This window comes from Rattus norvegicus, chromosome 14, assembly GCF_036323735.1.
Source record: "Rattus norvegicus strain BN/NHsdMcwi chromosome 14, GRCr8, whole genome shotgun sequence".
Lineage (NCBI taxonomy): Eukaryota > Metazoa > Chordata > Mammalia > Rodentia > Muridae > Rattus > Rattus norvegicus.
In genome coordinates, this window is record NC_086032.1 from 31,477,239 (window position 1) to 31,504,278 (window position 27,040).

A 27,040-nucleotide genomic window follows, 5' to 3' on the forward strand; every position below is an offset into this window, starting at 1 on the left:
TTTAAGAGCAAATGGTAACCTTGGGCCAGTGAGATGGCTCGGCTGGTTAAAAGGCACTTTTGGCACAGCCCTTGCAACCTGAGTTGAAACCCCGGATCCCACAGTGAAAGAATTGACTCCCAAAAGTGTTCTCTGACTTGTGCGTGCACACTCACACACACACACACACACACACACACACACACACACACACACACACGGAAAGGGAGAAAATATAACTATCATAAAATTAATGGTTAAATAAAATTAATAGGTTAAAGTGAACCTATTAGAAATCAGATAGTTCATTTTTGCCATTATGAAGTTGGCAGTGTAACTTATAGTCAGGTTGGGTATGCCAACATCTTGACAGCGCTCCCTTTTTAGGTGAAATACTGTATCAGGTGCTCGTAAAGTGAAAGAGTAACAGAATAACATTAATTGCAACCATTTGTGGAACATTTACTGTGTGTGTCAGCCCTATGATGAGTGGTTTAAAGACGCCTACCACGTTTAGTCCCACTAGCCCTGTGAAACAGGAAGCCTGCTGTTCCAGGCTGAGGAAGAAAGGAGAAATCAGCACAGGTTTCCCCTGAGAAGATGCCACAAGAAGAGGCGAAAGGTGTGGACAGCCAGGTTTGAAGTTCACAGCCTTCAAGGGTGGTGCTGGAGAATGGAAACCATCACCTGGTGAAGTAGGCAGGTTTGCTTCAGAGGGGAAGGGTATGTTGGGAGATGAAGGCAGGAGGATGAGGACTTCAAGATCATCCTGGGCTACAAAGGGTATTGGAAGCCATCCTAGGATACTTGATGTCTTTACTGTCTCAAAATAGTAAGAGAAAATCCAAGAGATGTTGAGTTTGGTCATTAGTCTGTAGATAACAGAATTTATAACAACAACAACAAAAAAAAAAAAAAGACAAGCTGGATTGAGTTGAAATCAAAGCATTTGCTCTGTGAAAGATACCACTAAATGGACAAAGAGACAAACTCAGACTGGAAGACAGTATTGTCCTGATAAAGGGCTAGTTCCTAGAAAATAAAACAAACACTTATAAGTAAGAAGACAAGAACTCCAATTAAAACTTGTCGAGAATTTCTGTGAGTTCGAGGCCAGCCTGGTTTATTGAGTTACTTCTAGGAGAGCCAAGGCTACACGAAGAAACCCTATCTCAAAAAACAAAACAAAACCACCAACAAACCACCACCAAAAACTTGTCAAGAGTTCTAAACAGACACCTCATCAAAGGACTATGCAAAGAAGGTTGTAAAACATGTTCAACATGTTCCTGTTGCAAGGGAACTGCACAATGGGATGCAGTGAGATACTGTTCCTTGCCTCTTAGAATGGCTAAAAGCTAAAATGCTGATACTATTAAAAGCTGACAGGAATATGAGAGACAACAGGGACTGGAATCCATGGGAAATGAGAACAGAAAACGATCCAGACACACTGGAAGAGACTCCTACGTTCCCTTTCAATGTTAAATATACACTTAACATCTGATTTAATAACTGTACTCGAATCCCAGACACTTATCCAGCTGAAGTTAAAAGACACCAAAATCTGTACATAAATTTTTATAACTGTGTTCATAATTGCTAAATATTAACACCAACCCTTCACATAGTTACATTGATAAACTGAGGTTTCCGTATAAAGGAGTGTTATTGGGTTCAATGGGATATATTAAAAGGAAGTGAGGGGGTTGGGGATTTAGCTCAGTGGTAGAGCACTTGCCTAGGAAGCACAAAGCCCTGGGTTCGGTCCCCAGCTCCGAAAAAAAGAACCAAAAAAAAAAAAAAAAAAGGAAGTGAGATTTTAAAACATCAACATACATGGACAAGCTTAGAATGTCTTTTGCCAAGTCAAACAAGCCCCCGTGGGGTCGTACCGCAAGATTCCAACTGTGTGATACGCCAGAGAAGGCAAAACTGTAGAAGCAGAAAGCACTCAGTGCACATTAATACACTGCCATAGGTTCAGAGAGTGGGAGGGGAGGAAACGAATGAAGGACAGAGTGGATTTTAGGGCAGTGAACTATTCTGTTTCCACTACGCAGTTGTTAAACCCCATAGAACCATAGGACAGGAAAAGTAAACCCTAGGAATGTATGGATGTTGGTTCCTCAGTTGTAACAATTAACTACATTATTAACAATGTAACTACATTAACACTTGAACAATGACAGGGAAGATTGGAGGAGAGGAGTAACTATATACAATTTTTTTGTACATCTAAAACTTCTATAGATAAGTACCAGGCTTTACTCAGGAGCCAAAGAAGAAAAAGGGAAGTCCTACAGTCAAGTAAAAAAGACTGTGGTCTGGGCTGCTGGAGACCCGGAGAGTGGGAGTGTCATGGGCGAAGGCTCCCAGTCTAAATGAGAGTGTGCCAAGAGGCTGCCAAGGTGGACTTGTAGGATGGACACAGGAGTTTCAAGGGAGTGGAGACTCACACCTGGGGCAGTGTTTCTCAAAACTTTGGTTATAAGAAGCATCTGGGAAACTTCTAAATACTCCCGAAACTGTACCCCCAAACTAATTTAATCAAATTTCTGGGTATGGGATCCAGTCTTTAATCAGTATCAAGGAGCCCTACATGATCCTAATATGCAGACAAATTTGGGGACCACTGACAGGGGTTAGCCTTTTATGTGTTGAGTCCCCTTGGGTTAACAACATTGGCAAAGTGAACCCAGGAAAGAAGAGACAGTGGCTACACCTGAAATGCAGGTGTAATGGCCAACTAAGAATAATATTTATGTCATCGATAAGGCAAACAGAATCATTGCAAACAAGACCATATAATATTGTCTTACCTATCTGGAGTTCCCCATTGCTTTTTCGGTCTAGAAAGATCTTGAACTCTCTTTCTAGAATAAAAACTAACAAAAACAAGCTAGTTAATTCAGGGAGTGCTTAAGAAATATTTTTACAACAGATGACTCCTAGTCAAGGACATTTTATCTGGGGAGGGGTAAGTGGGACAGTGCATATTTGGGGCATCTTAGACTGCTGAGAGAGGATCTGAAGAGGTGACTCAGGAGAGTGGTTAAGAGTGTGTCCTGGTCTTGCTAAGTACTGGGTTCAGTTACCAACACCTAGGTTGGGTAGTTCACAACTATCTGTAACTCCAGTTTCAGGGAATTCAGCTCCAGAGAAGCCGAGCCTCCGAGGGCACCGGTCTCACATTTGCATGATGATACAAACACATAATGAAAAAATAAACAAACTTCCAGCCCCTTTCTGCCCTCCCCATCAGGGCCACCAGATGCCCTGGTCTCCATGTCCCCTGCCTCCGGTCACCTGTTCCTACATGATACCAGACATCAGAACTCATGTACTCTTCTCTGGACACGACTTGCTGTTTCACTGATGAACTTGCTGCAGCTATGGTGACATTTGCTAGCTCAAACCTTTAATATCAGTCGGCACTCCAGTGGGCACCACTGATTGGAGAGGATGGTTATGGGATGGAGGAGGAGAAGTTTGGTGGTGGATATGATCAAAGCACATCGTGTGGCCCAGCTTGGGGGCTCACCCCTTTAAGCCCAGGACTGCAAAGGCAGAGGCAGAGGCAAATCTGGGGTACATAGCGAGTTTCGGGCCATATAGGGCTATATTGTGAGACCCCGTCTCAAAATAAAAAGGGGAAAAGAATAATAAAGACATTTTTATAAGAGTAAATGTTACTTTTTTTTTTCCGGAGCTGGGGACCGAACCCAGGGCCTTGTGCTTCCTAGGCAAGCGCCCTACCACTGAGCTAAATCCCCAACCCCGTAAATGTTACTTTTTAAAAAAATTGCTCTCAGAGATACCAAGTTGCTAAAATATTGTGGACTAAAAAAGTCTTACTTCCAGATGGGTGTTGGTGGCACATGCCTTTAAATCCCAGCACTCAGGAGACAAAGGCTCCCTGAGTTCCAAGACAGCCAGGGCTACACATGGAAACTCTGTCTTGAGAAACGAAACAGAAATAGATGTTACTTCTAATAATATATACTGTGTATTATAGATACAGAATAAGGACATGAATACGTAACGAAGGAAAGAGCCCCCTGGTCCTAGAAACAAACTCCTTTGGTAAAATGGGTAACTCGACAACGGGAAAGGGAGCACAACTGGTGTATCCGGTTGTAGGTGGCTTGGTGATACTCTTGGTGAAGGGACTTCAGAACTAACTAGTGGGGATGCTGGTGGGAAGAGGCAGTGGGTAGTTAATAGCAACGCCTGAAGTTGAACATTCAGAAACCTGAGCCATCTGAGGAGCAAGCTGCAAGCTTTATCTCGGATCGTCTGTCTCAAGTCAGTTTATTTAATTCTTTGCTCATTTTCCTTTATTGACAAAGTATTTTGCCCTTAGAGGCTTGTCTGGAGTATGCTACAGGAGTTGTGCAAACAAGGATCCCAGGACCACAGAGACAGCCAGTGACTAACCTCAGAGGACATGGGGTGAAACACAATCTGTCCACCTAAGAGGCTATCACTCCAGCACCTTGGGGATTCTGCGTTTTATTATTTTTAAATGAAGCCCACTTTCCTCGAACCAAGTTATATAGAGAAAGAATGTGAATACATCTTTCTGTGGTAGTTACAGTGAGTCAGTACAGTACATAATATATTAGGGTAATGAGCATTTCTACCTCATTTTAACGTGTTGAGAGTTGTGCTAGTCTAGTCATTTTGAAATACCCAGATTTATATTATTTTATTGATTTACCCCAGATTTTTCTAAACCAGTCATTATCCTACTATTAATTTCTGGTTTTTGTGTTTTGGGGACTCTTTAAATTTTTTACATGTATTTATTTAGTGGTGTGGGGTGTGTGTGTGTGTGTGTGTGTGTGTGTGTGTGTGTGTGTGTGAACACAAGCGTGAAGTAGTACATGGACCACAATATATGTGCGGAAGTCAGAGGATAGCTTTGAGGAAGCATTTTTCTTCTTCCATCCTGTGGAGCCCAGTGATCGAACTCAGGTGGTGGGTGTGGTACCCAGCACCTTTATCCACTGAGCCATCCTACTGGACTATTTCAGTGTCTCTTATGGTCAATGAACTTGGTTCATTTATTCAATAATTTTTAAAATTTGCGTGGCTCTTTTGAGACAAGGTCTTGCTATGTAGCTAAGACTGGTCTCCAACTCAAGGCAATCCTCCTGCTTTTACCTAAGTGTTGGTATCGCAGGCCCATGCACGATCCTGGCTATGACTCAATAAGCAGCTTTTCCACACTTTCTATAGACCAGGTGTCCTGGGGTTAGATGCTCACTGGTGCATAAAACGGCCTTATGCATAAACTGTGTTATTTGGCAATATGAAAGCGAACGCACTGGGAGATTCACAGTTCAATTGGTTTACCTATTGAAATGAGGGAGTAATTTCTGTCCTGTGCTAATCCTTTGTGACCGTGTGGTTACTATTACTTTTCGCACACTGTGTTTCCGTCCCTACACCTCATGTAGCCTGGGTTGACCTTCTATGTACAGCCAAGGATGGCTTTGAACTTCTGATCCGCCTGCCTCCTCCCACCAGCAGGGACAGCATGGTTGTGACACCACGCCTAGCTCCTTCTTTTGGATCTTAACGTGAGTCTCCCTGTCTTTCCTGAGAACAACATTACCTCTTGCCATACTCCTGTGCAGAAATGGGAAAATATAAAAGACTGTAATTCATGGAAGGGGAAACAAACAAAAAACCCTGAGGTCAGGGAGACAACTCTCGGGTAAATGCAATAGCCCACAAGCCTCAGCACCTGAGTTTCCCTGGGATTCACAAGCAGGAGGATGTGGCAAATATGTAGAACCCCAGCACTCCTACCGTGAAAGGGAAGGCAGAGAGGTTAGAATCTCCCTGGATCTCTAGTCTGTGATACAGCTCAAACAACAAGGAAGTAGAGGGCAAGAACCAACTTCTGGAAACTGTCCTTGGACCTGCAGAGGCATGAATGCACTGTACTTCCCCTAACCCCATCCCTCCACCCTCCCACAGCTGATCTGAACAAGGTTCTCGATACCATCCCCTTTTGGTTCACTAGTATGTAAGCAAGTTTTTTTAATCCTTATTTGGACACGTAGTAATAGGTGTATTCTGGTCTCTGCTAATGGGGTAACCTGTGGAGTCCATCCCCCAGTGAGCATGCACCTCACTCCCTGATTTCTATCCAGAAAACATTTTCTCTCATAACTAATTAGGTATAATACATTTGGATAAATAGATACTTGGTGAGGAGTTACATGAGCAGCTAATAGGGATCCTACAATTTCCTTACATAATGAGGCTACAATCAATCAATCAAACAAGGCCAAGTACTGGTAATAAATAATAACAAAAAATTGTAACCAATCCTGGCAGTGTTTTTGAACCATAAAAAATACGTTGATACAGGGAGTTGAAGAGATGGCGGAGCCATCAAGGGCATTTGTGGCTTTTGAAGAGGACCCAAGTTCAGTTCCCAGCACCTACCTGAGGCTCATGACTGTTACTCTACCTCCTGGGGATCTCATGCCTTCTTCTGGCCTCCATAGGCATGTGCGTGATTCACACGCATACATGCACACATGCAGGCAAACACTCATACACATAAAATAGCAATAAGTAATTCTTCTTAACAACAACAGAACAGAAGTCGGTATAAACCGCTTTCACTGCCGGGTCAGACACAGGGAAGTTTGCTCACGTTCTGCAGCGTTTTATTACTTAGAGCAATGTATATTTTGTTTGTTTTGTTCTTGAGACAGTATGCAGGTAAGGTTGTCTGTAATTCTCTGCATACCCAGGGGTGGCCTCAAACTCACAGCCCTCCGGCCTTTAGGTTCCAAGTGCTGGGATTACAGCAAGTACCACTATGTCTGATATGATTTGATGTGGACCTTTGAATGAAAATCCTGGGAATGTTCATTAAGTACTACTTGTCCCAACACCGGCACTCAGCTACCTTACTGCCAGGAAAACCAATGCATGCTCTCTGGATTTCATCTGCTCTTAGTAAATTCTAATCAACAGAGCCACCTCATCCCCACGTTCAGGTTTCCTGTGAGAGAGTGTTCTTTAAAAGATTTATTTATTTATTTATTTATTTATTTATTTATTTATTTATTTATTATGTATACAGTGCTCTGCCTACATGTATGCCTGCAAGCCAGAAAAAGGCATTAGATCCCATTATAGATGGTTGTGAACCACTATGTTATTGCTGGGAATTGAACTCAGGACCTTTGGAAGAGCAAACAGTGCTCTTAACCTCTAAGCCACCTCTCCAGCCCAAGAAGATATTTTTAAACTGCGAAGCATCCCACACACAAGTAAGATAGGAATATTTACTGTCTAATACTTTTTTTTTTTCGGAGCTGAGGACCGAACCCAGGGCCTTACGCTTTCTAGGCAAGCACTCTACCACTGAGCTAAATCCCCAACCCCTATTTACTGTCTAAAGAAAGAAGAGTCCCCAGCTCAAGAAAAAAGAGAAAAACTAGAAGCTGGGCAGATAGAAAAAATCTACAGTAAGTCTAAATGATAAGCATAGCTGGAAATGGGCTGCGGTTAAAAATACTTAGGAATGGTTTTAACCTTGTTTTTTTAAATAGTAGATAAAACTACAACGCACTATTATTTATTCCTCATCCATGTGAACTACAACTGTAGATGCTTGGTATTTTTCCTTAATATTCAACTGTTTCCCCTTCTAGACTACACCTTGGTCAAAGTGGGAGCTAGCATCTGTCTTCATGGGGTATGTGTTTTGGTGCTCATGCACACACACACACCTTTTTCCTCTCGCACAGGTGTTCATTTATTCCATCAGCTTTTGTGCCTTAGAAGCAAGGAGCATTGAGATCTACTCCCCTGCAGTTTCCTGGAATCTACGACACAAGATTATTAGTGCAGACCTCTATGACTCTAGCAAGTACAGGTCTACTGTGAAATGTGCAACCACGGTGTCCCAGTCACTTCTTGCTGTGTCTCTCTTCTTCTCTGTTTACTGTTTTTATTACTTTTTAAACTTTATGCGTACGAATGTTTTGCCTGCTTGTATGTCTGCACCACGTGCATATAGTGACAGCGGCAGTCACATCCGGTGGAGCTGGAGTTACAGATGGCTGTGAGCTGCCATGTGGGTGCTGGGATCAAACCTGGGTTCTGTGAAAGAGCAGTCAGTGCTCTTAAGTATTGGGCCATCTCTCCAGTCCCTTTCTGACTTTCGTATGTGCTTAGTTTTTAACTTTGGTGGTGGACTGGTTTTAAGGAAACTCTACTATAGAGCTACATTCCCTAGCCCTTCTTCTTTCTCCTTCCCATTGGAACTGTGATTCAGAAAGAGCCCAGCCTGTCACAGGGGAAAAGCAAGGAGTCTCCCCAGAAGCCCCAAGACAGACTTCTGCTCTGGGAGTCTAGCATCTGGCTTTGCTGGTCAGCAGTTCAGGTATGAGAATGGTGTTATCCTCGTGGTCTTACCATTTCTTTACAAGGTCACGGGTAGCAGGGTGTGCTAAAAGAAAATAAAAGCAAAAATTAGATTTGAAAGGAATAAAAGATACAAGACGATGTCACAAATCAAAAGAGCACAAAAGTAACTATTGGGGAAATAATGTTGAAATTAAATGCATCATTCCATGTACTGAAATAAAGCAAACACGAATCAAGGGGTTCAAGTTTTTCAAAGCTGGGCTGGAAAACAATAAAACATTAAATCACTGGGTTTTAATTTTTTGGGTTAAAGTTGACCAAACAGATTAAAATATTTAAAACTTAAAACTTATGTGTGTCCAATATAATATTCTGTTATAAAGAAAAGTAAAATCATGATTATTTGCAGGAAAATGAATGAAATTAGAATTGTATTAAGCAAAGCAACCTATATTCATGAACCACATTTTTTCTTATATGCATATGCTAAATTTTAAATTTTATATATATGTGTGGTGGTGGGGTTTGCCATAAAATTAGAAAGGGAACCACGGGAGGTAAAAAAAAAAGTCCTAAGGAAGGGGATAAAAAAGATAGTAGACTATATCATCAGTACAGAGTTGGACATGAAAACAGACATAAGGAGGAGGATTGGGGAGGGAGATTACAAAAATATGTCACAAATGCCGTACCGCAACCTATTGCTCTACATGCCAACTTCAATTTTTTTTAACTCTGTGTGTAAAAAAATTTAAATCTCTAGAAGAAACAAAACATTCAAGAAATATCAGACAGCGAACAGGATAAATGCTTACCAGTGTTAACTATTTGAAGACTATGAAAGTCGGAACAGAAAACATAGTGAAACATGTACCAAGAGTAAAACAGGTTAAGGGTATGAGTTACATTCCAATATGAAAATCCACAAAAGGCCAACAAACGATTTTTAAAAATCAAGCTTACTTTTAATCAAAACAATGTAAGTGAAAAGTGATAATTTTTTAAAGCTATGCAATTAGTAAAATGTCTTTGCTGGCCGTGAATGAGACGCACGGCAGGCACGTGTTTTAAGTTAGTGCACCATGAAGGGTAAGTTGGGATTGTGGGTCAGCAGCCTTCACCCGTTGTGACCCAATTCTGTTTCTAGAAATGTACCCTAAGGTAGTTGTATGCATAGAAGTTCATGGTTTTGGTAGAAAAATACGGTCGATTTGTAGGATTTTTCACATTCTGCACTCTGCAGTGTTTTCCATAGAGGAGAGCAGCTGTATGCTAGCACTGGGGAGATACTGCTCCAACTCCAGCTTTGTCGCTTTTTTTAACTACATGATCTTGGGCAATCAGATTAAGTTCTATGAGATTCAATTTCCCTCTTTCAGAGGGGAGGATAATAGATTTGTGTAAAGATCTGTGTGAATGTGATCTGTGTAAAAATCAAAGATAGGTATGTAGATAGATAGATAGATAGATAGATAGATAGATAGACAGATACATAGATGACAGATAATAATTGATGTGTATGCATGCATGCAAAGCACCTTGTATATATGAATGGTAATTTAAATTACTAGTTACAACTTTAGTGCACCCAAGGCTCTATCAGATCACTGTGAAAGAGAAAAACTCCAGCCTTGGCTCTTACGTGCAGGAAAGATGAATGTGGAGAGAACAGAGGAGGTCAAAGTGCCTGTCCTCACAAGGAGGTGGCAGCCTGGTGGAGGAGACCCATGGTAAACTGGAAAGATGAGACTCAGTGTCTCTTCTTGCTGCGGATATGCCTTTTCCTGTCACTATTACAGCCTAATGATTCCTGGGCATTCGCCCACCCAATTGGGCAGATTTCCTGCAGCTCAACATAAAGATGAACTTTCATGAATTAATGCTGTCTAGATGAATTAATGATTTTATAGAATTCCTGATTTGATTCAGATAATTTTTGGAAGAAAGTTTTAAAAGGTGGTTTTAGTTGTTTTGCCAGAAAGATGTAACAAAATTGGAACCAAGAACAGAATATGCCCACTCCTCGTAATAGTAAGTAAAAACTGCATAATAAGAAGTACAATGAGCTTTTACAATTACACTAAAAGGAGAAATAGGCTTGGGACAAATTTGTAATCAAGAAAAAACATTCATTCTAGGTTGGATCCAAGGATGAAGCCGCAGGTGTGCACCATGGTAAAGCAAGGCTATATAAAACTGTTGCTTTGAACTTATAATGAGCTTACAGAATGAAACGCCACTTTGAACTTACTATTGACATCCTTCTGTAACTCCCTTTTTGTGCAACATTTTATCTATGAGGTAATTTTCTCAACAACTTTTGTCTAACAAAATATAAAAAGACCAGAAAGAACTAAAGTGTGGCATTTGGGGCTCAGCCCCATCCACCAAATATATGCATGTATGTAGGTATATGTATGTGTCAGTATATGTGCATGTATGTAAGTATGCATAAACACTTGTGGAGTTGATAAGACAGGCAGGTCCAGACCAGAGTACGTATATGTATGTCTGTATGTGTTGCCTATATAAAAAAAATTTTTTTTAAATCTTCCTTTGTGTTCTCTTTGGTTCATGAAGAGTTAAGAGTTCCAAGCCTCTTGCCCTGCCAGTGAAAGGTCCTTGAGCCCGAGGGAGAAAAAAAGCCAGTGCTTATTGAAGCACAAATATAAGATTATTCGGGGCCAGAGGTCATCAGTCTTTGATCTTCATCTGAGGCTGTGTCCCACCCAGTACCATTCCCTAAAGGCCCGGGCAGGTCTGGTACTCAGGCATTTCTAGTTGTTCTCTCTAAGGCTAAGCTCATTCTGACCTAAGGAAAGGGAGAGGGTACTTTATGACACAGTTGTGATGTTATCATCCATGGAAGCTGCAGCTTTTATCCTATGGGCTTTCCCTATGACACTAACTGGTTCTCAGCTTCAGACCCACAGGCCAATGTCAGTTTAATGCTGAATCCATCCTAATGGATGATCTGTAGATACAGTTAATAAGAACAAATAGCAAGACTGTTACTTGTTCACACTATGTCTCTCAATGAGCTTCACTTTTCATAAAGGACACCCTTGAGGTTACCTCATTCACTGGCAGGGTGGACCAGCTCTGCAGTGGCCAGTGGTAGGCAATGCCCCATGCAAAACAGCGCTATGTCCTTTCCAATGTGGTCTGCAGATAAGATTCACCTGGGGATCGTTTAAAAATTCCAGGTCTCAGTCTGCATCTCAGATCAATTAAATCGTAATCTCTGGAGATGGGGCACAGGTGTAAAGTATTTTTAAAGGCGATAGATTTGGGATTCTTACAATATTGTGTTATGGCTGAGAGCAATGGCCCTAGAGTCAGACTGCCTGAAACCAAATCCCGACTCTAGGCTCTGACCTTGAGCATGTGAACTCCCACTCTCTAACTTGGTGAAATGGGTCCACAAGGCAAGTGAAAGTTGAGTAACACCGTGTGCATGAAGAGCTGCACGGTGCTCATACAGGAAATATCCAGCAAATGGAAGCCATAATTTATTCCCAAATTTTGTAAGTGAAGAAGCTGTTTAAATTTCTACAGATAAAAAAAAAAATGCAATGTAAACCGAATTGTGGACACGCCCTTCTTTCTATCTTCATCGACTTATGTGCTGGTGTTTTCCACCCATTTGAGGTTGCTTATATGAATGCACACAGGAAATACCACAGAAAGGTATCTATTGTTAGAATTAACAATTAATTTTAGGAGGGAGGCAAACACTAGTCGGAGAAGAAGAAAAATAAAACAGAACCAGAGAACATACAGAAAAGCCCAGCACAGTGTCAAAAGCAACTGCAAGCCTTCACTAGCTTCCCATAACACAAAAGTCCCCTTTATTACTGATTTCATTTTTGGTGGTCTTTAGTCAGCTGAAGCCTGAAAATATTAAATAGAAACTTTGAGAGGTCAGCAATTCATACGTTTTAAACAACTTCCATTATAACATGTTACAATGAAATATGTTAATGTTACATTGTTCAGCATGACTCATTTTAATCTCATACTACACTTATTTAAGTCAAGATTTATCATAAGTATTGTACACTTTAAAAAACATACTGCACTTCAGTTGAGTACAATGGGAGGTCTCAGGCATTTGGAGAATGGCTTAGAATGGCTTTCCTGTGGACAAAAGAGGAACTATTGTGTTAAAATGGGAGTGACTTTTGGAGGGCTGCAAGGCCTTTGCCAGCTTTATTTCTTGTTTTTATTCTTTCATAGACAATTTTTTTCATAATATGATGTTACTAGTTCTTTGAGAATTATGCACATGTATACACTATCTTTTGATCATACACCCCCACTCCTTTCCCTAACTCCTAGCAGATGCATGCCCACCCGCTACTCATACATCATCGAAGTTCAAACATCGGGAGGATGTTCAAGGGTTGTACCGGTTTGTGGACTTTTCTGTGCGGGTCTGGATTTATGACGTCTTGGTTTTCCACGTTTTTCTTCCATGTGTACAGGAGTGGCTACACGGCCTCTGGTGCGCTGACTTTCCCGTTGTCTGAGACGCCCTGGCATTGTTGGGAACTACCCTTTTGGAGATGGCTGGCACTGATGAACGTCCGAGGTGACTGGCCATGGGCCTCCAGACGCTGTGGGCGATGGGACTTTGCGATATCTTGGCTGCAGCGAGCGAGCAGTGGCTGGTTAGGTAGGGGACACCCACAAAGACTTCATGGGCGCAGACTGAACACTGCCTCAGGGTAGGGAGCGGGGAGGTGGTGGTAACAAGAAAGGGAGGAGGTGGGGAGGAGGCGGGAGCAGGGCGGGGCTTGTTTGGGCCACGCCTTCTGTTGGTCAAGTATTGACATATTGACATCATAAAATTTGTCCTATGAGATCTTAAAGGCGTCACGCAGGGCACAGATTAAAGTAGTGTTGATCATGGAGAGGTGAATAGAATTTCTATGTTCCTTCTTCAAAGTGTACTTTTTAAAAGAATATATATAATATTTATACATATATACAATTTTTTTATCTGTATGGGGCAAGTGAGTGTGTACACGCCTAAAGAGGCCAGAAGTGAGCGTGAGGTGCCCGGAGCAAGTCACGAGTTGAGAGGCCTGCTGGCTTAGGTGCTGGGCCCGGGGATCCTAATTCCCGTCCTCTGGAAGAGCATGAGTCATTTTTCCAGGTCTAAGAAATTACTCTTGAGGTGGTTTATGAAGTGAGATTAAACTCATAACACCAAGGGAGTTCCCAGTAGATACTGTAACCAGGGAACGATCTTCCCTAATGTATTTGTAAAAGAGGTTTTCTTGCATAGACGTCCCAGCAAGAACCTATTCATCACTCCATAAATGACAATAAACACCCCAAGGAATCTTGATTAGCTTGAATAAATGCAAGAATAGAATGATTACAGAGAACTCCCCTATCGAAATCATCATCGAACTCACAGAGATCCATCTGCCTCTTGTCTCCAGAGTACTGGGATTAAAGGCATGTGCCACCATGCTTGGCTTAAATTTTATTTTTTATAAAATCAATGTAGAGCAGAATAAAGGACATAAGATTGTAGGATGGAAAAAAGAATTCAGTTGTCACATGAACGATTTCCAGGGAGAGCTTCAAACACAGAGCTACTCACTAACCCAATGGGATGCAGACAATGAAAAGACTGGTGGCTAAAACCATTGAGGGAAATAAAGGAGGGATAGTGGTGATCTCTCCTTTCCCAGCCTAGATGCCCCACTAGTGGGAGAGCTAGACATCAAGTGTGACACCCCAACTGTGAGTCCCTGGAAGCACACAGTGACGAAAAGAATTTGTTCTGAACTGAAGCAATCCACAGTCTACAAGGGTGATGTGCATGAAACAAGGCAGCAGGGAGCACAGGTTAAGATTCTACAAAATGTGCAGGGAGTGGGCAATTTCACCGAATATTTCTAATGAAGAAACAATGTTTCAAAGAGATAGAGCATTAAGTGATAGGGTTAGTTCCCAAATGTGTGGCCCTGTGTCCTAAATGGAGCAATTAAAGGATTAAAATAATTTAAGATGATTTTTTTTATATATAGTCTAGCCTAGTCTAGAACTGCCTAACTAGCCCAGGTTAGCCTTGAACCTGTGATCCTTCTGCTTCTTTGAGTATTGCAATTACACAATGCACCATGAATGAGATGCAGTTTTGAGACAATTAGGGAGCTTAACTATTTATTGTGGCTATTCGAAAAATAAATTTGGCTACAACAATGGCAGAGTTATTGTGAAGTTTTAAATCCTTAGCAATTAGAGGTATTTATGGGTAAAATGCCGTGGTGTCTGTAATTTTCTCTAAAACAAAATTTGCCCTGCAGGATGCCCCCCAAATTTGGAGTAGGCAGTGAAGAAAATGCCTGAATTAAACAGGATTCCAATAGGGGCAGTGGTGAGTGAGGTTCATGCCTTTAATCCCAGTGCTCCCCGAGTGGATCTCTAGGAGTTTGAGGCCAGCCTGGTCTACTTAGAGAGTTCCAGGACAACAAGGGCTACACAGAGAAACTCATCTGGAGAAAAACAAAAGCAAAATAAAACAAAAAGAGGACTTGATCCCAAAAACTTATTGTTAAAACTAGATGATGGACACACAAGTTCGTTTGCTATTATAACACTCTATTTTATGTATTTGAAGCTTTCTTTTAAAGGAAAAACAAGAGACATTTTTCAGTGGCACTAGTGATGTTAACTATGCATGTCAAATAAACAAACAAAGAGCAAAACAACAACAACAACGTTTTTAAATGAAATATTTTCATACAATTTCAAGCTGCAGGCAATGCATGCCCACTTGTGCAATAGTGGCCTCACAGCTGTGGAGGTGGCTGCTCTCTGAAGGGCTGTGAGGCCTGTTCTATAGGAATTATTTCACGCTTGATGCTATAAACATGGTCAAAATCCTGTAGCTGAAGAAACGGTAGGCTCGAGGGGAACCTATCATTGCCTTGTTAAATGGTCACACTGGTTCAAGAAGCTCCTTTTGTGGCAGGTAGACACTAAAACAAAGAGTCAAAACCAGTGAGAGGGCCAAATACAATAACTGAACAGCTGTTACTTCATCCAACACCCAGCAAGAACGTAAAAGCAGTCAGGAAAGAGAGCTGGTGTGTGCTGGCGTTGGGATACAACAGGGCTATTTCACACAGCACCTCAGCAGCCCAGACCAACAAAGCATGGATGTGGGAGGAGCCCCAAGCCCCACCCCTATTGAGGAGATATTAGAAGTTGATGGAGGGGTGGTGACTCTGTACTTTGGGGACTGGAGGCTGGTAGATTGCTCAGGCCCCAGTAGATAGCATGGCCATGAGCAATTGGACTCTGAACTACTAACAATTTTGAAAAATAGGACATGAAGTTAGGAAAGAGATGAAGCCGGGGACAAGAGTCCCTGTCCTAAACTCTTGGAGCGCATGTATCTCATGGAAGGAGATTGTAGGGGGCAAACATGAGTATTACATACTGCATGATTGTGTGAATGCTTCAAAAAATAATTTCAAATAAGGAAACTTGTGCCTGGTGATGGATTCTTTTCTTAAAACTTGGAAAAAGAAAAATAATTCTAATTATGACATTTATTATAGTATGTCATTTTAGTCTCATGTGGACAGTTAAAGATGATTATGAATGTGTATTTGCCTGTTTTATTTCTCTCTAAAAGCTTGCATACTTAGAGAGGCAGCACACATTGTCAGAGATGTGCACAGAGGAAGCAACTGCATTAAAACCCAGACTCCCTGCTGGCCCTCATGAGTCATAAATCAAACATGTCAGCTGAAGTATTCTATAAAATACACTGTAAAGTCAGTACCCGGGAGGCTAAGGCAGAGGATTTTCAGTTTGAGGTTAGTCTGATAATAAAGTCTCCAGACTTTATCTTAAAAATAAAACAACACCAAGAACAAAGTAAGTCAATAATTAAGTAACAAACGAAGCCAGGCAGTGGTGCTGCATGCCTTCAATCCCAGCACTCGGGAGGCAGAGACAGGGGCAGGCAGACCTTTCTAAGTTTAAAACCAGCCTTATCTACAGAGTGAGTTTGGAGAATGTGTGTGTGTGTGTGTGTATTTGTGTGTATGTGTGTATGTGTATGTGTGTGTGCATATATGTGTGTATGCGTATATGTGTGCATGTGTATATGTGTGTATGTGCACATACACATACACACACACACACACACACACACACACACACACTACAAAGTCTAAACACTAAAGGTCCCCACAAAGATTGGCCAACCTTGGGTCACTCCTGGCACTTATAACAGGATTTCCCCATGAAGTGAGGAAGAGCGTAGAGTAACAATGAAGAGAAGGCTATGGGGTCTTCCCACCCTGCTCAATACCCGCTGTTACTGTGTGCATGACCTCTGGTTGGTCATTTGACTGCTGTGTCCCAAACAGCTCATTTGTAAAGGGGACACATAAATAGTGCTTCCTCTAATGGGTTGTCTTGCAGATACAACAAAATGCTGTCAAATACTTAAAACAATCCATGGACACCGGTTTCTTGAGCTCAGTAGCTCCCAACCAAATCAAGAGGGTAACAAAAGCGTTCATGTAGAAGATTCCCTTCATCCACCTCTTCCAAGCTTTAGAGTAGGAAAAAACCCAAGAGTCTAAAGTCCCTGTAAATAGTCCTATCCTGTGCGGCTTAACACAATGGAGAGAAAGATGGACAGGAATCAGGTAAGTAGGTCCAGGGTAGAAATGATGCATACGCTGGCTGCGCTGGCTGAGCAGAAGACATTGCCAACTTTAGGGAAGAAGGAACTCAGAGAGAGCACTGCAGCAGAGGAAGTCTGAAAGCCCTGTGAAGGAGATGGGTCACAGGCACAGCAGTGCCATGAGACCAGTGTGACTGAAAACAGCGAGGAGGAAGGGCTGCGGGACCTGTGGTTAGGTCAACTGACCTCCAACCCTGGAGGGACCTTGCGTCTTCTCTAGGGGATCCAGCAAGCTGAAGGATCTGGAGCGAGATGGCTGAGCACTTACTTCTTCCTCCCAGAGACCATCAGAACGTTACAGCTCCATCACGCCATTTCCGGGTTTCAATTTTACCCCGCGGAACCAAACCCCATTGCTTATAGCACAGCCTCTACAGCCGGCAAACGGGCTGATGGTGTGGGACTCTGCGTCATCGATGGACAAGACTGCCACCTTCTGGACGGAGGCTTCCAGGACCTCCTACCCGACCCAGTCATTCCCTGGGGTAAGTCCTGTAAGGTAACGAAGATGAAATGTCAACATGGAAGAAATCCTCACCTGGCCCTGCCTGCCTTCTAAGAACTCCATACCAATGAGGGGAAGTTGACCTGGGAGGGCAAAACATGGAAGAAGAAGTCTACCAAGAAATGTGCCAGAGGGGATTTCTGTGTTTTCAAAAGCTAGTGTACGTGCTTGTAGTGGTAGAATGTTCCAGATGGCTTTATGCTGGGCTTCGCTATACATTTTTTTTTTTTTTGGTTCTTTTTTTCGGAGCTGGGGACCGAACCCAGGGCCTTGCGCTTCCTAGGCAAGCGCTCTGCCACTGAGCTAAATCCCCAACCCCCATTCTTTTTGTTTTGTTTTATTTTCTCTCCTCCTCCACTAGTGTTTGCCTCCCTCGGATTAAGGAGTGGAAGGCATAGCACATAAACGGGTGGAAACAGAAATAAGTCCATGCTCACGATTGGGTTCAGCTGTCAACTGGACACAAACCTAGAGTCACCTGGGAGGAGGAACCGTAATAAAAGCACTGCCTCTTCTGGGCATTGGACTGGCTGGGGTTATGTGTCAACTGGACACAGGTAGAGTCAGGAGAGAGGAAGGAGCCTCGTTTGGGGAAACGCCTCCAGATCCAGCTATAAGGCATTTTTCCCAATTAATGATCAATGGGGGAGGGCCTAGTCTACTGTGGGTGGGGCCGTCCCTGGACTGATGGTCCTGGGTTCTATAAGAAAGTCGACCAAGCAAGCCATGAGGAACAATCCAGTAAGCGGCACTCACTCCTCCGTGGCCTCTGCCTTAGCTCCTGCTCCGTCTGAGTTCCTGTCCTGACTTCCTTCAGTGATGAACAGCAATGTGGAGACGAAAGTTCAGCAAACCCTTTCCTCCCCAGTCTGCCTTTGGTCATGTGTTTCATTGCAGAAATAAAACACTGAGACAGGCATGTCCGTGACACAGTTTCTTAATTGCTCATTGCACTCTGCGGCGACCTTCTGGAAGTTCTCTTGGCACTACGTGTGCCTATGTCTCTACTGTACGTCTCAGCAAGGTCTAGGAAGCAATGAGGGGTTTAAATAAGGAGATATGATATACTTTTGTTTTGTGTTGTGTTTTGTGTTTGACGGGTCTCACTATGTAGCTCTGGCTGTCCTAGAAATCACTGTGTAGACAAGGCTGGCATCAGACTTAGAGATCTACCTGCCTCTGCCTCCTGAGTGCTGGGCTTACAGGCGTGGGCCACTGCGCCTCACAGATACGCATTTAAAAAAAAGAAAGAAAGAAAGAAAGAAATGATGTATTGTCCAGTGAAAGAAAGAATGCATGCAGATCATGCACTGCGCTACTGTGGAGGAAGACATGGGAAATCACGCTTATGCTTGTTTCTATAAAGACATGCAAACTATCGGTTCCCTGTAAAAGGTCAGAGAGGAGTTGGGAGAGCACAGGGCAGGGCTGAGATGTGTACTTTTTATATGACTCTAGCCTTTATATCTATAAAAGTCTTAAAAATGTCAAAACACTTTTTGAAAGTTTTTTTTTATTTTTTATTGGATGTTTTTTATTTACATTTCAAACCCTTTCCTGGTTTCCCCTCCAGAAACCCGCTCTCTCCCTCTGCTTCTATGAGGGTGCTCCCCCACTCCCCCACCCACCCACTCTCTCCTACCTCCCTGCCTTGACATTCCACTACACTGGGGTATCGAGCCTTGACAGGACCAATGGCCCCTCCTCACATTGATGCTCAGACAAGGCCATCCTCTGCTACATGTGCAGCTGGAGCCATAGGCCCATCCTTGTGTACTCTTGGGATGGTGGTTTAGTCCCTGGGTGCTCTGAGAGGTCTGGTTGTTTGACATTGTTGTTCTTCCTATGGGGTTGCAAACCCCTTCAGCTCCTTCAGTTTCTTTCTCTAACTCCTCCTCTGGGGATCCCATTCTCAGTCCAATGGTTGGCTGCAAGCATCTGCCTCTGTATTTGTCATGCTCTGGCAGAGCCTCTCAGGAGACAGCTATATCAGGCTCTTGTCAGCATACACTTCTTGGCATCTGCAATATTGTCTGGGTTTGGTGTCTATATATGGGATGGATCCCCATGTGTGGCAGTTTCTGGATGGCCTTTCCTTCAGTCTCTGTTCCACACTTTGTCTCCATATTTTCTTCTGTGAGCATTTTTGTGCCCCCTTCTAAGAAGGACTGAAGCAACCAGAGTTTGGTCTTCCTTCTTATTGAACTTCTTGTGGTCTGCGATTAAAAGTTTTTAAATTGTATTTACACTGTTTGTGAGTTTCTTTTCCCCCCCTGTGTGTGTGTGTGTGTGTGTGTGTGTGTGTGTGTGTGTGTGTCCTAAAACAAACTGTTGCTGGAGTTGGTTCTTTCTTCTATGCGGGTCTTGAGCATTGAATTTAGTTTGTCAGATCTGGTGGTAAGTGCCTTTTATCTGTTGGGCCATGTGGCTGGCCTCAAAATGTTTTAAATTTAGACAATTCTTGGCAGGCTGTGGTAGTGCACACTTGTAACCCCAGCACTTAGGAGGCAGAAACAGAAGGCTCTGGAGTCGAAGGCCAGCATGAATTACATAGTGTATGTTGCCCTATAGAACTAAGGACATGAGGATACAGCCAAGCTGTGGGTTTGATCCCTGGCACTGAGAGAAGGAGAAAGTTTTCACTCGCTATGACCTACTATACTCTTCTGAGACCTTATTTAAATTGCTTCCCTAAATCCACATTGAATACTCTAGGTCAGTGGTTCTCAATTGTTCTAGGTAAGTGGCTTTAAGAATACTTTTTAGATGTGCTTTCTTCTAAGCTTTTCTTTTACTTAGGAGGAGGCTATCATTACCTGCTAACTCAGAAGTGAACTGTCCTGTGAGACACTCCAGCCCTCTTTCCTATTATGCTAAGAATGTGTTATTGCTATGGACACCCCCATTCTCCCTAACCGCATAGATAGGAGCTCAAAAATGGAATCCACGTTATACTCACGCACCCACATCCCAGAGCCTATATGTGAATACAGTATGTGATAAGTTTTAATCATAGCTATGATTGTTAAGTGGCCTGATGGTGGATAGAACCCATTATATATCTTGACGCTGTGAACTGAATCTCGATAAATGTCTTCTTCCTTGCACATCAAAGACAGCAGGGCATCTTCTAACTAGGCACCCAGACAGTGTTTAGTGGGTGGAAGACTCATTACTGAGTGAGCAGGGACATAGTAAAATGCTAGCTATACACAGCCTCATGTCTGTACTACTCTATACCAATACCCCATTTGAGTGGAGATGTCCAGTAGGCTATTGAATATGTGAGTTGGCATTAAGGGAGAGAGAGTAAGCAAGAATATAAAAATGTAGCTTGGTGCTGGGCTTTGTAATGCAGGCCTATAATCCTAGCTACTAGGGAGGCTGAGGCAGAGGAATCACAAGTTTGAGGCATGTCTGGGCAATGTAGCAAGACTCTACGTCAAAGTAAAACATTAAAGTATCTGCTGAGGTACTTGTCAGATGTAGTTATCTGACGTAAACTTGAGGACCTAAGTTTGATCCGAGGATCCCACTTAAGGGCGAAGGGAACGTAGAGATATGGCTCCCGAGGACAGTGCTGCCCACTGTGCTTGAAGAGCGCCATGCTCACACTGTGCCTGGCTCTAAGTTACCCCATACTGTGTGGAAACAGCAGCTTTTCCGTTGTATTTTGCCCCCAGCAGAATTTGGTGCCATGTTCGGTGCAGAGGCAAAGGCAGATGGCTTTTTATCTCACTGTACAGGTAGAGGCTGCCTGTTAGGCACAGCCGTGAGGCTCAGAATGACAAGTGGCTCTTTCAGTACTGAGGCACTGGCTGTAAACTTTCCCAAGTACACTGGGAACAAATGAACAGGGCGCATGGAAGCCATAACAGAAGATATGGGCTTGGGAACTTTTCAAAGACGTGCCAGACTGAAGAAGAAGACCACGCTTGGAGCCCGTATAGAAGAGGTCATCTAACTGTGGTGGTGACCAACCCCATATCCTGTCATGGGACCCCACCATATGCACCAATGACCAATAGGCAGAGAATTCTTGACTGTCTTGGGGCTTCACTCAGACTATCTCCGTTACTGACACAGCATGCTTTACTACTGGCTGTCTGGACTGGGCTTCCACAGGCCTGCAGTCGCTGCCTTCATGACTTCACAGTCCTGCACCTCACCTCTGCAGCTCAGCTCAACTCAACTCTGAAACCGTGCTCCTTTCCTATTTGAGACAGGCGGGCCTCAGACTTATGGACACCCTCCCATCTCTGCCTTCTAAACCCCGGGGTTTAAAGGTGTGTGCCACCACTCCAGGCTCTCTAATTGTGCTCCTTAAAGTCTTACCTAATCGCCACAGTAACTCTGCGTCAGTAACAGCTCTCTGCTTTGCTTACCCCCTCCCCCGATGAGTAGTATTGCGTACCTATGATGACTGTGTGATCTGAGAGTTAACGTTAGCAGTTAGGACTGAAATAAAAGAACCTGTGCTTGGCGCACATCTTTAATCTCAGTACCCAGGACTGGACGCAGGCAGATCTCTGTGAGTTCAAGGCCACCTTGGTTTGCCTAGGGAGTTCCAGAACAGAACAGACAGGGTTTCATGGAAAGACCCTATTTCAAAAAAGAATAAGGAGGAGGGGAAGGAGGAAGAAGAAAAAGGGCGAGGAGGGAGAGGAGGGAGGAGGAGGGAGAGGAGAAAGAAGAAGAAGAGGAAGAGGAGGAGGAAGAGGAAGAGGAGGAAGAGGAGAAGGAGGAGGAAGGAGAAGAGGAGGAGGAGAAGGAGGAGAAGGAGGAGGAGGAGGTATACTTGCTAATGACCACCTATAAAGAGAAACTGGGACTTCTTGCAAGTAAATCCAATGAATGAAACTGATACCATCAATCAAGTTTATTTTTACCCAATAAATTTTGACATTGTCACCATTAGGTTTCAAGCATAGCACACTTATTATAAGGACCCTATACATTCCCCACACCAAAAAACAATTGTACTTGATGGCACACACCTGTGATCTCAGCCCTCAGGAGGCTGAGGCAGGAGGATTCTGAATTCTGGTCAGTCTCAGTTACGTATGGAGATTTTGAGTCTAAAGTGAACAAGACATAGCATCGGGAAGGTATCTGTTAAGACTGGGGGATGCAGGGGGATTCAGAGAACAAGCTGGAGGAACAAACTAGGGTGTGTCTGTGGTATGGACACCTTGAGAAGGAAACCGTGGGATGGAGAACGAGGCGCCACAGGCTCCTCCACTCCTCGAAGAGTTCTTCTGATCTACGCCGCACAGGGTGTTAGATAAGATGGCTCCTGGCACAGTTGGTGAGGCAGCAAAGAGGAACTGAGCCAGGGCAGTAGCCGCCCTTGCCCCCGCCCCAAATTTCATGTAAATCCTCACAGGGGATGATACTCCCCCCACTCCTTCTGAATTACCTCATTAGGCATGGCTTTCATCAGAGCCCTGTAATGGGGTGGCAAGATACGATTGGCCAAGGATTTGGGGGCTTGGGATGGGCTCAAACACTGTATATGAGCTTGTGAGCTGGACAATCAACTCAGATCTGCACCCTGATGCTGGTCTCCAGAGTCAGATTTCCCTGAGGTTCGTCACGTGACCTCCTGGTCTCTCACCCCACCCTTATCCCCCCATTCTCAATTCTGTTCTCACAAGGGTGTGCTGTCCCCAAGGACATGAGAAAGTCTGTGTTCCAAGGGAATAGCCAAATGTATAAAATGCTGCCAAGAGATTGAATAAGCTAACACCAAGACTCCCACAGCTAGTGCCTATGGTATGCATATCCTGCATCAAAATCTGTTCTACATCTCTCATGGGTATTAACCCTGAATCTTCTTACAACATCCAGGACACAAAAGGACCCATTGGATTTCATGACACAGAAGTCAATAAAGAGTTTCTCCATCCAACAGAAATTAAGCTCTACACTCATGAGACGTAATGAGGTAAAGAACTAAACACAGAGACACATATCAGAGTCGGATGTGTTCTTTTTCATTAGCAGACCATAGACTATTGGTTTCGGTATATGGAGAGATCAAATATTTGATCTGACAGTGTCCTTGCTGAAGAAAGGTGACATGATTCAGTGGTAGGAGAGGGTGCCGTACCAAAAAAACCCCAATCGGGCGAGTGGGAGTCCAAAAGTATAGGACATGCTGGGTCAAGTTCAAGATGAGGCTGGTGGGCTGGAGATGTAGCTGTGCTGAGGGAGAGAGTACTTACCAAGCCCACACAAAGCCCATCATAAACCAAATCCAACAGTCTATGCCCGGGATCCCAAGCACCGTGGAGGAGGAGGAGGAAGAGGAGGATCAGAAATTTAAGGTCACTCTCTGCTACACATTGAGTTTGAAGCCAATGTGGAGTAATGGAAATTTATCTCAAAAACCAAAATCAGGGTAATGATTAGGCTGGATCAAGTGAAGTTTAGAGAGACCCTCTAATTAGACTTTAGATTATTAAGCCACATAAGGTTGGAACTCCCTCTGGGGTGGTTGGGAGCAGGAAATCTGTATGTAATGTGTATTTTAGAAGACTCCCCTGACCCCTATGTGAACAATGAATTGGAGGCTGGAGCTAAGAGCCACTAGCTATTGTGGTCCACTAGGCAAGACATAAAAACGATAATACCGTAAATATAATACAAGATACAAAATACAAATGATTTTGGTACTAACAAAGGGTCATAGTATGCAGCTCAGAGTTAGGATTTGTTTGTGGTTTAAAGTTGTCAAGGTTTCCTTGAGACATTGAGCCTGCTTCATGTGGATAATCAGGCAAGGAGAGCTACGTAACAGTTCTGGGAAGAAGTTAAAGCTGTAAATAATTTGAAAAGCTACTGGCAATGAGACCACGGAACCGATGACATCATGCAGAGAATAAAGGGAAATTCTAGAAGAATCTGAGAGGACTCAGCCATCGGTGGCTTCAACACAAATACTGGGGAGAGAAGACTCCATGCAAAGGAAATAGAGTCAGGAAGAATTTATGAGGTAGGGTAACAGCGACAGTGGTATTCTGACAGGGACATTGGTATTCTGACAGGGACACTGGTATCCCGGGATAGAAGGAAATGTATCAAATGAAGGGTCCACCTTTATTTTGAGCAGGAAGAGGTCATTGTGACCTCAACAAAAGCAGCCTCTGCTCAGTGGAGGGAATGAAAGTTCAACTTAACTAGTTCTCAAGAGAACACAAAAAAAAGAGGACACTGAAGTCATGACTTTTAAACAACTATGTTAACTATCTTGAGGATTTTTGGGGTCCCCCTCTAAGTCAGGCAGAGAAATAGAGTGGTAGCTAGAAGGGAAGGTTCCACGGGGCTGAGGGAAGGTCTGTGACTGTTTTCAGGTACAGTAATTGTATAACATTTGCATCCCAATGGGGATGGTCCAAGAAAGAGGGGACCAAAAGAGGCAGCAGAGAAAGATTTGATGGTGCTGGTGACGTGACTCAGTGTGTGGCCTGGCAGAACCCACATAAAGATAGACTCTGCAGAACAGTTCTCTGACTCCACCTTAACATCGTGGTACACACACACACACACACACACACACACACACACACACACACACATCCACATACATGCATCATTGGTATATATCCATACACACTACACACAATCATTTTAAAAATTAAAGTTAGATTGGATGAGTCCAACAGATAGAAGGCGGAAGTGGCCATCAATAGATGTAAAGACGATTCATCCAGCAGGGACTGGAGAAAGGGGTTATTTAGGTGCATTGTGGTAGAGAGAAAACGAGTGTGAGTAGTGTGTGTGTGCTCAAGCGAAGCCAGACGAGAATGGCTGGGTGTCCTGTTTGATCATTGTCCAACTTATTCCTTTGACACAGGGGGATCCTTCTGTCTGTCTCCTCCATCTGGACTTTACGGGGAAAAGAGCCACACTCACAACATGGATGCTGAGATCAGGACTCAGGTCCCCATACTGACACAACATTCCCTCTTCCCCACTCTCTAGCCTCGGTTTTATATGTTTGATGAAGCGGTGTTAAAGAAAGGGATAGAGGGAAGTAAGGAAAGTGAACGCTGAGGTTTCTGAGGCATTTGGAAACGTAGTTTGAGAGTGCTAAGGGGGCCACTTGAAGTTTCAAGGTCATGAATTTAGAGACCAGTCCACACAGTTGTCTATCTTCCTTTTGTGTTATCTGTCTGTCCCCAGAAGAACTAGCTAAGCGTGGCAGCACATGTCTGTAATTCCAGGACAAAGAGGATCCAGGAGGATCCCAGTCAAGGCCAGCCTGGGACTTTCAGAAAGAAAGAGAATATTACTATAGATGTGACCTAGGGACAAAGTGGGCCATGGAGGGTAAGGCAAGGAGAGACGGGAGAACGCAGGGCACAGCAACATGCAACCAAACAGCAGTAGAACCAGTAGGCTAATGGTGCCTGTTGAGCTAAATTTTGGTAAAAGGAGACAACGGATTGAGTGCAAATTACAGGAAACAGCTGGAGAGAGTGCTTGAAAGATGATTTTGAAATGGCGCAGCACTTAAAAGGAGCTTGGGGGAGAAGGTGGGGCCTAAGATGGGGTGAAAAACAAAACCTTCCAATGAGGACATCAAAATGTGAAATCCAGTGACTCATGCCTAAGGACCGAGGGTCCCAACACACAGGACAGAGATGGGGTTTTGATGACATAAGAGAGAAGAGAGACCTATGCAGGTAGCCAAGAGGGGAATCAGAGGAGGAAGTGGATCTAGTGTGTGTGTGTTGGGGTGGGGGGTAAAGAAGACATAGGGTCAAAGGTTGTTTCAAGTTAAGAGTGTGTTTGCTTGAAGGACTGATTCATTAGAAAAGAAGACATTCATGCTGTAGAGGAGTGGAGACCAATGTAAGAACAGAGTTCTTCAGGAAACAAGTGGAATCTGAGGCATAGGTGGAGAATGCAGCTTCACAAAAAACAAGCACAAGTCTCTCCTGAAAGACGAGAAAAGGCAGACTCTGAGTACTCGTGTCAGGAGGCCAGTTAGTGAGTTCATGATCAATTGCTTCTATTTCTTGACAAAATATAAGGTACAGTCTTCCAGTGGGTGAAAGACAAAAGTGTGAAGGTTGGTGGAGAATAAAGAGTGCATTTGGTTGGGGGCTGGAGAGGTGACTCAGTGGTTAGGAGCACTGACTGCTCTTCCTGAGTTCAAATCCCAGCAACCACACGGTGACTCACAACCATCTGTAATGGGATCTGATGCCCTCTTCTGGTGTGTCTGAAGATAGTGATAGTGCACTCATATATATGAAATAAATAAATGTTTAAAAAAAGAGAAGAAGGAGAAGGAGGAGAAGGAGGAGGAGGAAGAGGAGGAGGAGGAGAAGGAGGAGGAGGAGGAGAAGGAGAAGAAGAAGAAGAAGAAGAAGAAGAAGAAGAAGAAGAAGAAGAAGAAGAAGAAGAAGAAG

At 43.4% G+C, this 27,040-nt stretch overlaps 1 protein-coding gene and 1 long non-coding RNA gene across 5 annotated transcripts in view; one reads left to right on the forward strand and one right to left on the reverse strand.

Annotated features, from left to right (window-relative positions):
- Positions 1–27,040, reverse strand: part of Spmap2l (sperm microtubule associated protein 2 like) — a 42,646-nt gene that overhangs the window by 12,857 nt on the left and 2,749 nt on the right. For 2 of the 4 annotated variants that reach the window (NM_001017498.1, XM_006250846.5), the window contains exons 2-3: positions 8,434–8,467; positions 2,802–2,867 (exon numbers count right to left, since the gene is read on the reverse strand). In NM_001017498.1, the coding sequence (NP_001017498.1) occupies positions 2,802–2,867; positions 8,434–8,467 (100 nt within the window). Of the gene's footprint in view, positions 1–2,801; positions 2,868–8,433; positions 8,468–12,797; positions 13,217–27,040 lie in introns of those variants that run through there. The other 2 variants (XM_039092284.2, XM_063273462.1) reach the window with 2 other exon arrangements.
- LOC134481837 (uncharacterized) lies at positions 24,517–25,596 on the forward strand. The gene is made up of 2 exons (XR_010057695.1): positions 24,517–24,615; positions 25,477–25,596. It is a non-coding gene; the product is annotated as an uncharacterized LOC134481837 (long non-coding RNA).